This window comes from Numida meleagris, chromosome 4 (assembly GCF_002078875.1).
Source record: "Numida meleagris isolate 19003 breed g44 Domestic line chromosome 4, NumMel1.0, whole genome shotgun sequence".
Classification (NCBI taxonomy): domain Eukaryota; kingdom Metazoa; phylum Chordata; class Aves; order Galliformes; family Numididae; genus Numida; species Numida meleagris.
The window spans coordinates 88,775,697-88,790,177 of record NC_034412.1 but is presented as its reverse complement, the minus strand read 5'-3'; the positions used below and the strand labels follow the sequence as shown (position 1 = coordinate 88,790,177).

Genomic DNA, 14,481 nt, shown 5'->3' with positions numbered 1-14,481 from the left:
GAGCCCAAGGTTAAGTGATGGGAATTTCAAAACAAAACGATAAATTAATAAAATGAACGTGTCACCAGCTGATCCTCTTCTGACCACCATCTGTCCCCTGATCATGTGATGTCTCCCAGCTGGCCACCCAAGAGACAAACCATGCAAGATCAACAACATATGCTGCTATTTGCACATTTTAAAGGTAATAGTTGCTAGGCTGTCATATTACTTGTTAGAAGGAGTTATTTGGAAGCTAGGTGTTTTTTTTCCCTTTTTTTTGAGGAAGGCAGTGACTCAGCAGGTATATTTCTAACACAGATTGGTGAGGGCTGGATCAGTGGAAGTTCCTGTGTACAGTATATGTGATCTCCCACCTTATTCCGTGCTTTTGTGATAAACAACAGAAAAAAAAAGAAACGGAAAGGAGGCAACAACACTACAAATTTTAATAGCGTACATTTTAGGAACACGATGTGCTTTCCTCGCCATGTCCAGGATGCAAACCAAGCCGTGCATTTTTAAACTATTGTTAAGATCAAGGATGTGGTTATGAGAAGACTTACAATTTATAGGATACTTAAGCATTAAGGATTGAGGCACAGAACATTTCCTGGGGATTAACGACTGACTGGGTGAGCCTCGGGCCATTAACCCCTGCCTGCCATTAATCTTCAGGAAGTGCCCTGCAGTGAGGTCCCTATTGCTGTTATATGCTGAAAGAGAAAATAATAATAAGAAAGGTCCGTGCTTTATTTATTTATATTTTACGTAACGCAGTGGTATTTGGACTGCAGGGAATTAACATCTTTCTCTCTAGCTGCTCGTGCTGCTCCTATTAATGCTTTTCATGCATCTCACTGCTTTGGGAAAGGCACTGCTTGCACGGATGTACGCGGGGGCAGGATGTGGCCCTCTGCTCATGTTGCGCTGCGTTTAATACGATGAATAAGTGGTGCTTTTCTGGTATAACTGCTGGCAGAATTCAGCCCTATATAAAACCCAGCTCAGAATGCTTGTTTTACAGCAAAGCAATTTATTCACAGTTCTAAGGATCTTGCAGCCTTTTTTTTTTTTTTTTTTTTTAACTCGTTGAATAATCCTTTTAGGTTCCCCATAAAGCAGGTGAAATGCTTCTGCTGCAGTCCTAAGGCAGAACACAGGCTGCATAAATAGCATCTAAATTGCCAGGAATACAAAATACACAGAGTAATACATACCTACAAAGGCAAATTCATCCTGACAGGACTGCAGTACACGCTTATCAGCAGCACAACATCTCGTGGAGAAAAGAAAAAAAAAAAGTGGCTTTGTATTAAAATTGCACATGCATTTCTCTCTATATTTAAACACTTAAATGGTATTTTGTGCATGTGCTTAAAAAACAGACGCGGGCACCTTTTTAATGAGGCTGCCTGCTCCAACATTGATTAGCTGGGAGATGTATAGTTGCCATGAAGCTGGCTGATGCTTTTTTTTTTTTTTTTTTTTCAGAGTATCTTTGCAAAAAAGAAAAAAAGCTTTTTTTTTTTTTGTGTGTGTGTGTACATGGCCTCAGTCCTTGCAGCCTCCCAGAGAGTCTGTCAAGGCGCAACTTAAAAGCTCGTTCAGGCGACCATGACCCCCCGCCAGCAGATTGTCTGCCTAAAAGGTAAGGGAAAGCTGAAAAAGAAGTAGAAACTTAAAAGTAGCTTCTCAAAGGCTGCATAGATCTTTTTTTTTTTTTTTTTGTTAAACCTAAAGTGTTTAAAAGCTTTAATATTGATGGCCTGTCAACTTTGTCCTGATTCTTTGGCTTTCAGTTAAAAGGTTTTTGTTGTTGTAGCTTATGCAGTTGCTCTGTTGCTATGGAAACGTGACATCAAAATGACGTTTCTCTGTTTAAAAGCTTTTAACTAAATTCCTGCCTGTCAGATGTAGGCCCCATTTTGTGCACTCAAGCTTCAAGCTGTTGCAAAAAGGTTTCATATGTTCTGTTGTCATTCAAATTCTTTATCCACATATGCATGTCTTGCACTACAAAAACCTAAGCTAAAAACTCAATCTATATTAAGTGTCCTCTTTTAAAACCCTTTTAGGTCAGTCAGCAATGGCTGCAGCAGAAATTCCCAGTTACATTGTCTCTTCTCAGACTGAGAAACACAGGAGGGCCAGAAACTGGACTGATGCAGAAATGAGAGGTTTAATGCTGGTCTGGGAAGAATTTTTTGATGAACTGAAACAAACTAAAAGGAATGCCAAAGTTTATGAGAAAATGGCTAACAAACTCTTTGAAATGACGGGAGAAATTCGCCACGGAGAGGAAATAAAGATAAAAATTACAAATATGACATTCCAGTACAGGTAAGCTTCAGTTAATTCTTTTTATTTTAAGAGATTTTAGCAGGGGCAAGGCAGTGCTGTTTGCCTTTCAGAGAGAAGTATCATTCAGAAAATGTGTAGATAAAAGATTAAAGATTGTTCATATCGCTTTTAAAATTCTCTCTCGCCATCGCTGTTACGTCATTGTTCATTTTTCCCCCATTTCATTGCAAACTCCGGGACAACTTTGTCGCGTTGTAATTAACTCGCGGTGTTATGATGTAGAGGGATGGAAATGCAGTTAGTGGGAAAGCAGATTTTTTTTTCCTCTTTGCTGGTTGTGACAGCCTGGCAGCAGCTGCTTGCAGGGAAACTCCTGCAGTTGGAAGTGGCCAGAGAGGGTCGGTGTGACAAGGCAAAGTTTTGCTTGTTTTATAATAAATACCGAATAATGCTTTTGGGGAATGAAGCTCCGGGGTTTTGTCCGTGTGAGTTGAAGGGTTACACTTCAAGGGGCCGGGAATAATGGAATGCCTTATAGCTGAGTGACACACATTGCTATAATTATAAGCAGCACTCTGCTATATCTGCAGGGAGGGGATCGATGTGCACCGTCAATACCGCTCCCGAGGAGCTGGGGGAGGGCGGAGGTGGCTGCGAGGAGATGAGATGGAGCAGGAGGGGAAGTTGGCTCGAAAAACGCGAGGCGTTTGTTGTTTCGAGGGGAAAAGGAATTGGAACTTAGCAGAAATAATTGCATCTCTCTCTCCTTTTTTTTTTTTTTCTTTTTCTTTTTAAAAAAAATTCTTATCTCTGCGAGGCACAAACTGCCTCATACTGGAAATCCTGAGTGGTGATTTCAGCCGTGTGCCTGTAATGCAAGAAAATCAAATATGTGACTCTTTTATTTAATCTCTCCTCAAAGCTCGTATTAATAATAAAAAAGGTTATTACAGCAGGCAACCATGTTAAAACTGCTTGCTTTTCTGTAAGGCACCCTCCTGTATTTAATGCAGAGGCTGCTCATCATGTAGAAAACTAGGGAAAATCCTGTAAACCCCTTAACTTTCAATGTCCTCTGCATTTGTAAGACCCACAAGCATAATGTTTAACATCATTTTCCATAATATTAAATTCACATTTCCCACCAAATGCTAATGCCTCCAAAATGTTTGACTAACCCTCTTGTAATCCTCGTAATTTTCTTCGCCCAGACCGTGAGTGAGAAAGCTGGAAGTACGATCCATTTTTGCCCTGCATTGCCCAGCAGTTGCCACTCAGCTGCAGAGCTGGGAGCTGCTGGCTCCCAGGCCCCTGCTTTGCCTGCTACACCCGCAGCCTTCCTGCTGAGGAGCACGGCTCCCAGCACCCAGATTTTACAGGTGTCTAGCTAGCAACACCGCACAATATTGAAGCGCTGTAATTGCCAAGTGTAATAGGCTATCTCTGTCAGCCTTTGTTCTAAATTTTCAGTGTTGTCATCAGTCAGACCATCTCAGCTTTTCTAATTAATGTTTTTTCTTTAAAGTTGCAGCGGGGGAAGGAAGAAATAAACCCCTCACACCCATGCAGTCTGTGTGTGTGTATGTGTGTGAGGAAACATAGCACTTAAAAAAAATTCTTATGTCTCTGTGAACTTCTGAGGTTGCTTCTGCTGCGTGTTGTCATGCTGCTGCTCTGTTGTGCAGTGCATTGCGGCTCCCTGCTCATTGATTAAGATGCTAATTTATGAGAGTTAGAAAACTGCCTTGCACCATCACGGGGCTGTTTCATTTTGCACTCTTGGATTTGAAATGCAGCTCCTATATTGTTTGTTTCTATCCAAAGCATGCTTGTGCGCTTTGCTTTCAAGGGGAGGTGATAGAAAACCCAGGAACAAATACAAGCTATGAGTTAAAATTCGTCGTTTTCTGGAGGCTTTTTGTTGGTGTATGAGAATAGGAAACATTTTGATGAAACTAAATGATGTTAGTTGCCATCGACTGCAGTCTTTGCCTTGAGGCACATGAGTTTTAATCCACATTTCGGTGCCTGGAGGATACTTAGAGAAGTATACTAAAAGATGCTTTACCTTAGTGTATTTCCATGCATCACGGCTGCACTCTGCCATAAAGAGAAAAGATCCTGAAAATGGGTAAAATCAGCTGAGATTGTGTGTTGTTATGATGACGTAGAGTTAGCAAGCACAACGTGTGGGAAAGTAGCGCCAGTAGCAAAGCTGAGGGTTTGTCCTGCACCAAGTGATTTCTTCCCACTGCATCAGGAAGTTCGACCAACTCTGTAGTGCTGCGAAATTGCTATAGTCTCTACTTTGATAGCCAGAAATGAACTAGAGTAGAATAATTAATCAGGAAATAGTGTTACTTAGTGTTGTGACATGATTTCATAAAGAAAAATATTTTTTTTTGCCCTACAAACTACTTAGGAGCATATACATATTTTTAAGAATATATACTTCTATGCCTATTTTTCCTTCAGAAGAAGTGCTTGAATATTCTTCCCAGCTCTGTTAACAAAGTTCAGCAAGAAGTGTTCTTGCTGGCATGTCACATCCTGGGATCTCTCCGAAACAATTATTAATGATCTGAAATATTAAAGGATCTAAAATAGTAAACACATTTATAATGGTGAACACATAATGGTGTTTTCCACTCTGAGGATCCCATAGAATTTTGATCCAATTCTATATTGTTTTGCTTGTTTTGCCCAATGAAAGCCATTACTCATAGTGCTGAACAAGCCAAAGTGAGATTAACATATATGTAAGTAGGGGAGGAGCACTTATCCAGCAGGTATTGCACAAGTTGCAGCTAATGGAAATAAATGGGTGCTAATGGTGGCCTGGAGCTTGGGCTGGGCTAACAGCCCAGGTATTCGCCCAGGTTCCTGGATGCATCTTTTTATCCCACGTGGAATGCTGTGCTGCCAGATAAAGTTAGTTCAGGTGTAGCTCAGAGCACGTGAGCTTCTGTCACAAATGCAACTTTAGGGTGATTGTATCCCATTCCTCCACATCGGTAGTAAAAGCGTCATGCAAATGTTACAATGCCATTATATAAATCTATGTTATGTCACTATTTCCTGCTTGAATTATGCTTATTTCTGACTGTCCTGTATTTCAACAAGGTGACAAGAGAATGAGAAGTTGTTTAGAAAACATGATTAGGGTAAGATGTGCAAAGCTTTCTTTGTTAAGAGAAATGGGAAAGTCTGTGGTTTGCTTGAAAAACACCCCAAAAATAGAGAGGAGTTGTAGAGGTGCATGAAAACATACTGCCCTGTTTTTGGGAATACAAAGCAGGCATTTCTTTTACTATAATACAAGAAGTTGTTGAAACCGCAAGGTACGAAAAGTAAAACTAGTTGAAAAGCCATGTAAGTTTGTATTACGCTGCATAATAAGCGTGTGGAACTCATTACCACTGACAGTCACTGAGACTAACAGAGTGGTTGGTTGTTTTATTATTCTTATTCTTACAAAAGATCAGATTTATTAAATAAAAATACAGACATCGTTTGTCTTCTAATCAGAGTCATAAAAGACAGTGGATGTCAGGATATTACTGTCAATGGCAAAGGGCACAGGTACTGTTATGGTTGATTTCCCCCCAAAAAACTCTCTGTCAACTTGTTGCTTCAAGTATTTCGTGCAGACCTTGTCAGAATTGAGGCAGTGGGATGATGATCTGCATTACTGTAGTCCAAGTGCATTCAGAGGAAACCTTTCAGGGTTAAATACACCATATCCTGAAGTAATCCTTGCTGTAGTTTCCTTATATTAAGGAACAGTTAAATCCACTGTGGGAAATTAGTTAACTTGTCTAGGTGGAAAACTTTGCGCATGTGGAAGGAAAACTTTTGCAGGTACATTTGGATAAAATTCTGCTTTTAGGAATCAATCACACTAGAAACTGAAATGCTCTCTGTGGACAGAGCAGCCAACTGGTTTTTAAACTTGAGCTTTAAAGTTACCTGGGTAGCGAGGTGCATGAACGTCCCTCTCTATCTGTCAGGAGGGACAAGGGGCTGAACCAGGCCTGCTGGAATTCAAGTTATCTTTCTGATGTGCTGAGTATCAGAAGTTTTGCTGGGATTAGCATGCCATCTCTTGCACTTCAGCATCACTTAGAGTATTTGCTGAATTCTTTCTATTATATAGGCTACTCGGGGCATTCAGCACATATAACCTTGTAATTAGTCCTGAAAGAATGCACTTTCTCATCAGTGCTAATATACTGCTCTTAATGCACTATATGTGCTGTTGTATTACTACTGGCATAGTATGCACTGGCTTATAAAAATAAAACAGGGTTTGGAAAGCTCATGCAGTGATCCTCAGTTTTGACTGATTCCCTCTGATGTATAAAAATAAGAAATGTGTGAATGCAAATTTATTGTTTTCAGTAACATCACCCTCCCAAAGCCTAGGAAATAAGATGCAGCTGTTGCTGTTTGATTTGAATCACAGTCAATTAATGTCAGCGATTGGTAAATTTGAATCAGTCTTATGATTTGAATACAAGATCAGTTTATTTTTTTATTTTCATGTGTACATGATAGCGATTAAATATTGTTGCTTGTGTAATTCATTGCTACCCTCTATGACATTAAGCAAGTGGAATATTTGACCTGTGCTACAGCAAATGATGAAATATAAGTACATTAAAATTGATGCAGAAAGTTAAATTTGAATATTTTACCAGCTTTCTCTTTAATTTCAATAATTTATAGCAGATGCACAACTTAAGTACTGTACTTTCATACATCTTTCTCTCCCTCTCCCCTTGAATGGTTCATGAACAGTTGTTATTTATTATTTATTTTGGAAGTTTTTCACAGAAACCCCAGGAGATTAATCTTGTATCTATTCCTTAAGGCAACTAGTAATATCAAATACTGCGATAATAATAAAAAAGCAATAAATAGAGGGTTGAGCAGAGTGGAAAAAAAAGAAAAAAAAAGCAAATTGTCAATGTCTTTACTGATGAAATGATTTTTAAAAACTCTCTAGAATGTAATATTGTAATAATATTATAATAATTTTATTTTAGAAGGCAGATAATAGGCACAGAGAACAAAGTCTGAAGAAAGGTCAATGGCAGCACAAATTACTCAGCTGGTGTCGCAGTCCATTCTGTGGAGTGTTTTGGCAGTAGGACCTCAAAACCCATTAATTTGTTCACTTCCCTCCAATAAGACTCACAGCCACCTTTCAGGTTAACTGGGTAACAGTTTTTTTCATACTTCTGAAATTTGTCCCCTGGAATCTCAACTTTGATGCCAGAGTTTTTGGAGAGAGCTCTCAGTTGCCTCTGCTCTCAGCTGGATTTTAATAGAACCTCATGAAACAGTGACAGGTTTAGATAAACTCAGCAGGAATTTATTTTACAAACTCTGTGGACTTCCTCGCTTACCCCTACCTTATTTTTCTGCCTTGCTCACTCACTCAGGCAATGATTTGCCTAGTATATGTTTTCAAAGTGTTGAATGTTTGGCTTGTCTTCCTCTCTTTTCCGAACTGCTGCATCCCAATCTCAATATTGTCCTGTTTCTTTCTAACTTCTTCACTTTCCATGAAAAAATCAAAACCAACCCAAACCATGAAACAAAGCTTTACATTTTGGATGCAACTGTGACCTGTTGTCATTATTTATGGTAATGATTGACTGGGAGCAGTAAATGCATCTTTGCCTTAGAGTTCAGTTCTGCCAGGGTCACACTTATCTTGGTGCAGGAAGAAGCTCTCAGCTGTCCCTCTTGGTTTTCTGGTTTGTTTCAAAATAATCAGTGAATCCTGAAACTTGATCTTAATGTTGCCAAGTTATCTGTTTGATTTGTTCTCCCTGTTTTCCTCCACTGCTTGCAGTGTTCCTATCTCTTTTCCAGTGTAGATGCTCCCTTTCCTATTATCTTCTCATCTCTTTATCTATTTCTTCTTTTTTTTTTCTTTGTATATGAGCCAGACTCCATACAGGTAGATGGTTGCTGCTGGTGCTGCTTTTAAGCTAATGAAATTTTCATGTCAACCTCCTGGTAATGATAACTTTCTTATTTCTTTTAGCCAAGAGCTATGTTAAATAGTCAGAAGTGGAAAAATCTGTATCCATACAATGCAATCAGAGCCATAGAAATATCTAGTTTTATATAGCTGCAACCCTAGAACTGTGTAGGCAGATAAGAAACTACAGCTTTCCTTCAAAATCCTGAGTGTTAGCAGAAATGGAGTTTAGGCACATAGCTGAGCTCAAGCATAGGAAACCAAAGTGCTGATATAACTGGGCAAAATACCTGCTCCTGAAAAGTTTTGCTAAAGTAAAGAAATTAACGTTTAGTTCAGGATGATATAATAAAAATAAAGGAAGAATAATTTGAATGTCATTCTAGTGATAAATGTAATAATGCTTGGAAGTTGATGTATTCAGAATGGTCATCAGGACACTGATTCAAGGCAAGATAATGCTGGGTGGAGCTGCCTTCTTTGGGCTTAGACCAAATATGAGGCCTTCCATCAGCCTCTTCTGCTCTGGTCTGAACAAACCAGGGGACCTCAGCTGGTCCTCATACATTCTGCCCTCTAGACCCATCATCATCTTCATAGCCCTCCTTTGGATGCTCTGATGTCCTTCTTTTGTTGTGGTGCCCAAAATCCTGTCCCTGGGACAGTTGAATCCTCTGCGCAGTTTGGAGGTGGACTGGCTGGGCAGCAGTTCTGCAGATGGACATGGGGGATCTGGCTGACGCTTGGCTTAACACAAGTCATCTGTCTGCCCCAGAGCAAAGCTGGCAGAATACCACATCTGTGCTTTCCTTGTCCTTTCTGGGAGAATGTTTTGCAATTCTGAAGGCTCAAACCATGTCTGGTGAAATCTTAATCCAGCTGCTGGACTTTGCTCTGACATGGCAGGGACGTGCTCATGCGTGGCTTTTTGCTTTTTTACCCATGGGGATGACAGACCATGGCGAATGCATTGCAATGAGTGGCTGAGGATGGTGGAGTAAAATCATTTGCTTGAATGTACTGAAGTTTTCAAGATGGACAAACAAATGTGAAGTGTAGACCCAGCTAGTAGCTTATAATTGATAAGTTTGGCATGCAAATAGCCTAAAAAATTGGACTAAAAATAATCAGTATCAAATGATGGTTGCTATGAGCCCTGTATTTTGCTATTCTATGTCTGTACTTGATGGATATAGATGTGTTTGTAGGTTGTGCTAGATATTCTCTGACTATGAAATTGCGGCAGCAGGTTGTGAAACATGTATGAAATTAAAATTTTGAATGCATATAGGGCATGAAAAGACAGACAGCTGTGGAGGCTTTGCTATGAAAGACTTTCCCAAAAAGCTGGGAAAGCTCATCAGACCTTGCAAGGACAAGAAAAAAAAAGAGGAATCCTTAAATGTCTTCAAAATCTAAGCAAATTTTTCTGCCTTCTTTTCTCACTGGTGGATTTCCCCTTATCCCAGGCTCGGTGATGTCTAAAAGGAAGAACTTCAAGTTCCCACTTTTAAGTTTGGCAACATTTTTATCATGTTTACATGTTACTTCATTCTGTGCTTTGCGGGGACTGATGTGGTCAGGATGGATTCAGAGGAGGGAAAATGTGGAAGGCTTCAAGAAAAAAGGCTGGGCCAGGTGTCCAGGAATAGTTTTCATCTTTTTTTTTTTTTTTCTGCAAATTGAAACCTCTTCATAGCGGGGAGAATCAGATTTCTTTCTTTCTTTTTTTTTTTTTTTTAATTTAAATGAAACCTGGTTCATGAAAATGGAGCTTTTGTCATCAATCTTGCCTTTCCTGCTTTCTTCTTTTGATGAACTTTCATTTATACTAACAAGATCCCATCTGGGAAAGGCAAACAAGTGGAAATTTTGGGATGTTAGCTGGCCAGTGGAGTGTCTTTGAGATGCATCTATTCACCTCTGTTTTTCATTTCTCAATGAAATTAAAAAAAAAAAAAGTAAATAAAATAACAGTGGATGTTAAATGGATGAACTTTGCATTAGTACTCAATGATAAATCTCATAATAAAATACATATGAGGGACAAGGTCATGACTGACAGTTCTTCAATGGTAAGGTTTTTATGTTTACTGTCTATAATGCATTCCTAACTGCTTTTTATTATTTTAAATTTTTTGAGGGGAAATAAATGAAACTGTATTTCTTCCCACACTGACCTTTACCCTGTAACAGATAAGCTGACATCTGTATCTTGTGGTTGTTACTAGAATGTTCTAAAGAGTGATGTTGACCTTCTAGGCAAAATGTGGAGAAGAATATGAATGATGTTTATAGACATTGATATTCATAATGGAAAATAAATATTCATTCCTCTATGCATAGAAAGCCAAGTTTGACCACAGTTTGTTAAGGCTGTGCTGTCTTCCCTGTCCTGGCTTCACTGTCAGGTGCTGCTGTCTGGCACGCTGCAAAGGGAAGAAAAATATTCGGTGATCAACGTAGCGCTGTTTTCATTAGAAGCTGTAATGTTCTTTATTGGTCTTGCATGTTAACCCCAAATGAAATTCATCTTTTAATCACAGGTGAAAACAAGGAAAAGAAACTTTAACTCCCAAACACGACCAGAATAAATGTTTTGATATAGAAGATCTGTATGAAAAGTACTTTATAAAGAAAACAAGCTCTAATGTTGTATGCCTTTTCTTGCAGGAAATTAAAATGCATGACTGACAGTGAAACTGTTGCACCTGACTGGCCTTACTACAAAACCATTGATAGGATCTTATCCAAAGTGACAGACCACAGTGATGTGAAAATGCATGAAAATCAGCAACCAGGTCCTTCTACATCACAGACAGAGGCCTCGCAGTCACCATCAGCTAAGTCTACACCTCTGTATTTGCCATATAATCAGTTTACATATGAAGGAAGGGAAGAGTGCTTTGAAGATGAACATTCAGAGAGCTCATCAAGCTTACTTTCTTACAAGCTGAGGTAGCATCTAATTTTTTTCCCTACTTTCTTGTATTTCATAGAATGAATGGGATCAACTATCACAAACAGGAAATCCTGGAACATTTTTCTCTAATGACTCTTATAGCTTTCCTGTAAATCACAAATTGAGATACATTTCCCATTCTACTGAATTTGGGCAATGTCTTTCTTCTTTCATAAGGGATTGGAAGGGAGTTGGAGGACTGGGCAAAAAGTCGTGTAGTATTGCCAAAATTCAGCATGTATGTCACTGCTCACAGGAGGTAGTGTGTTTGTGCTAGGAATACGGGCATGTTCATGATAGTGCTGCAATGTGGTAACAGATACAACATACTGCTTAGATGATTTTTGGCTTGCTCTAGGCTTTTTTTTTTTTATAGGAGTATGAAATTTCCTTGGCTTCAGCTATTATTATAATGGTGAAAAGTTGCAAACTAAATATTGCCATGGACACTGAAATGCTATTGATGCAGTTTGAAAGAAAATTGCAAACATTAAATAAAATGAAGAATGTCTTTTTTTCAAAGTAAATGCTAGTTTGAGAATGCAAATGTGTTTCCTTTTCTGATAAGACTGGAGTTGTCTGGAAGACAGCATTTTAGCAGAAGGCAGGGTTATACACTTGATATATATTTTAGACTTCACTGGTCTCATTTTTCATCCAGAGCAGTGTGAAATAAGAGTTGATTACAGTTTTCTGGCAGGAAGACGTTGGTCCTGAAGATCTTATCATGTGTCTGTGAGGCTTTAACTGTAACAGTAAAATTATCTGTCAGTCATGCAACTGAGAAGGTGTAGAGCTGGAAGAAGAATCAACCTAACAAGTTTCAATTATTGTTTCCAGGCCTACTCTTGGATGGGTAAAACTAGGATAAGTCCGTTCAATCATTCAAGCAAATGGCCCTTGAATAGCTGACTATTTTAAAAACTGGTATATAAATCCTGAACTGTAACAGTCTTCTCATTCACAAGCAACATTTTCTTTTGCATCGTACTTCATTGTAATGGCGTGATATCCCCTGATAAACAACATCTCATGGTTTAGTATCTGTAAATGCCAAGATGATGTCTCTTATGCAAGAACTCCCTCCCCAATTCTTGAATTGATTTCCAATAATATTTTTTTAATAATTGAGACATTATTTTTCTGAAACAATGAGTCATACTTTATATACTAGACTATTTGATAACATAAGGGTGTATTTTTTGATCGCGATGTTTGTTGCAATCTAACAATTTGTTAGATTTCTTCACATTAGGGATGATTCCCTAACCATGGGATCATATTAATTTTTATTTTTGTTGCAATTCACAGGTGAGAAAAATCTTTGAAATTTCTCTTTTCTTTTAATGGAACACCCGCTATTTGCTCAGTATTTTACAAGCTTATATTGTATTGTAATGTCAGTAAAGCATCTGACAATAATGGAGTTAATGTTGGATAATGCAAAGTGATGGAGTCATGTACTGCAGCTTAAACTTCTAAAATCAGAATTTCTAGCAACACTATGAATGACTTTTTATCTAACTGAAAACAGTGTATTTTTTCACTCCATTGAGTAACTTGGTCTTTTTTCTTTATTGAAATAATGACAAAACATAATTATATAGATTGCAAATGTGGTTCAGACCTCATCAGTTTTGCCATTTCTACCATACTGAAAATAGGAATGAAAATAATTTACTTTCATAAGTTAGCAGAGTATAATAAAACCTCAATGCCAGCTAGAGTGACTTCCTGTTAAAAAACACCATCCATGTATTCAAATTCAGTTGTTGTGATGTGGAGCCCAAAGGTGTTATGGAGGGCATTCTGCGGCATGGCTCCCCAGAGCAGTCACTGCTGACTCAGAGCCTCATGTCTCTATTGTCCTCCATTTCTTTGTTCTTAAGATATTACTCTTAGAAATTTTTCACTACATGTCCAGTCTAGTACTGATACGTTCAGGAGATGGAGAATTCACTCTTCACTGTAACAATCTGTTCCAGTGATTATCCCTTGTTTAAACCAGTGTCTTAGTTCTAATTGGAATATAGTGAGTTAAACTTTCAGATGTTACTTCTATTTATTCCTTTTCAAACTTTTTGAGGCCCTCACAGCATTTTTTTGCTTATTTCCTTGAAGTAGTTGTGTATCATCATCATCCCATCTTTGCTATTTTTCAATTTTTGAACGGTAAATTGAATAAACTGGTACACCGGACTTACACACTGAAAGAGTAAGATTAGACCTTTTTGTGGTTGCACTCTACAATTCAAGGATGAGTCTCTTTAATTCATGAATGCATTTGACTGTATTTTAATGATCTAAGTTTATCAAAAGACGTAGGTTGTTCTGATTCTTGGTCCTCAAACTATGAATATCTTCCTTCTATTTCTACTACTAATACTTATTTTCAGGTCATTGCTAGTTCTTTTTCATTGAAAAATAGGTTGTTATTCAGATTTGTACATAGTGAAAAAATAACACAATCGAGTCAGAAATGGTAGTTAGCTCTTGAGATCCATAAATCCCAGAAACCAATGATACTGGAGACCCATTTGCCATGAAGTAGTTGTTATCGTGGTTTTGTGGAGGTAACACATTTGGTAGACAGATTATTTTTCATATTTAACTTCTGCTTCATTAGTTATTCTAACACAGTGCTGAAATGAGCCTCATTGGGTGAGTGTAGGCAATCAATCAAATATTTTTTTAATTTAAACAGGGAATTAATTTGATTTTAGGTAAGTAGACAGCAGTTGTATTTGAGACAGGAAACATCTTGCCTAATTCTATCTGGAAGTTTTGCTTTGTTCTTCCTGGTCTCCAACACACATTGTCATTTCTGTTCAGCTTCCTAGATGAGAGGGGAAGTATTATTTCTTTTCATTGTTTTGTGTCATGCCTGTCTGTTTTGGGCCATAGTGTGCAAATAGCTTTGCAAGGTTCTGCTTGGAACACGATCCCAATGCCAGAGCTTTTCCATGCTTCATCTGCACTCTCAGGGGAATGCCAGCGCCAATTCTTTTGGCGGCTCCCTGTCATTGACACTGGAGGCCCAAGAATACCACCACATTGTATCTGAGGTCCTGGATTTCCTAGACCATTCTTTCCTGCAGGTCTCCAAATCTACCTCCAGAGCCTAGGCTTGGCAGTGAGTGGGGAGCTTCTTTGGCAGGGGGTGTGGATGCTGCTGCATCTCCATCGTCACAAAGGCTGTGTCTGCACAGGAATGCAATGTGGAGAATCAACTGATGTTTGC

General features: G+C 38.6%; 1 protein-coding gene across 3 annotated transcripts in view; it reads left to right on the top strand.

The window, feature by feature from the left end:
* Positions 1-14,481, top strand: part of MSANTD1 (Myb/SANT DNA binding domain containing 1) — a 30,218-nt gene that overhangs the window by 11,753 nt on the left and 3,984 nt on the right. The window contains exons 1-3 of one of the 3 annotated variants that reach the window (XM_021397131.1): positions 1,515-1,630; positions 2,058-2,322; positions 10,952-11,236. In XM_021397131.1, coding sequence (XP_021252806.1) covers positions 1,597-1,630; positions 2,058-2,322; positions 10,952-11,236 — 584 coding nt within the window. In that variant the 5' untranslated portion in view covers positions 1,515-1,596. Of the gene's footprint in view, positions 1-1,514; positions 1,631-1,869; positions 1,941-2,057; positions 2,323-10,951; positions 11,237-14,481 lie in introns of those variants that run through there. The other 2 variants (XM_021397132.1, XM_021397133.1) reach the window with 2 other exon arrangements.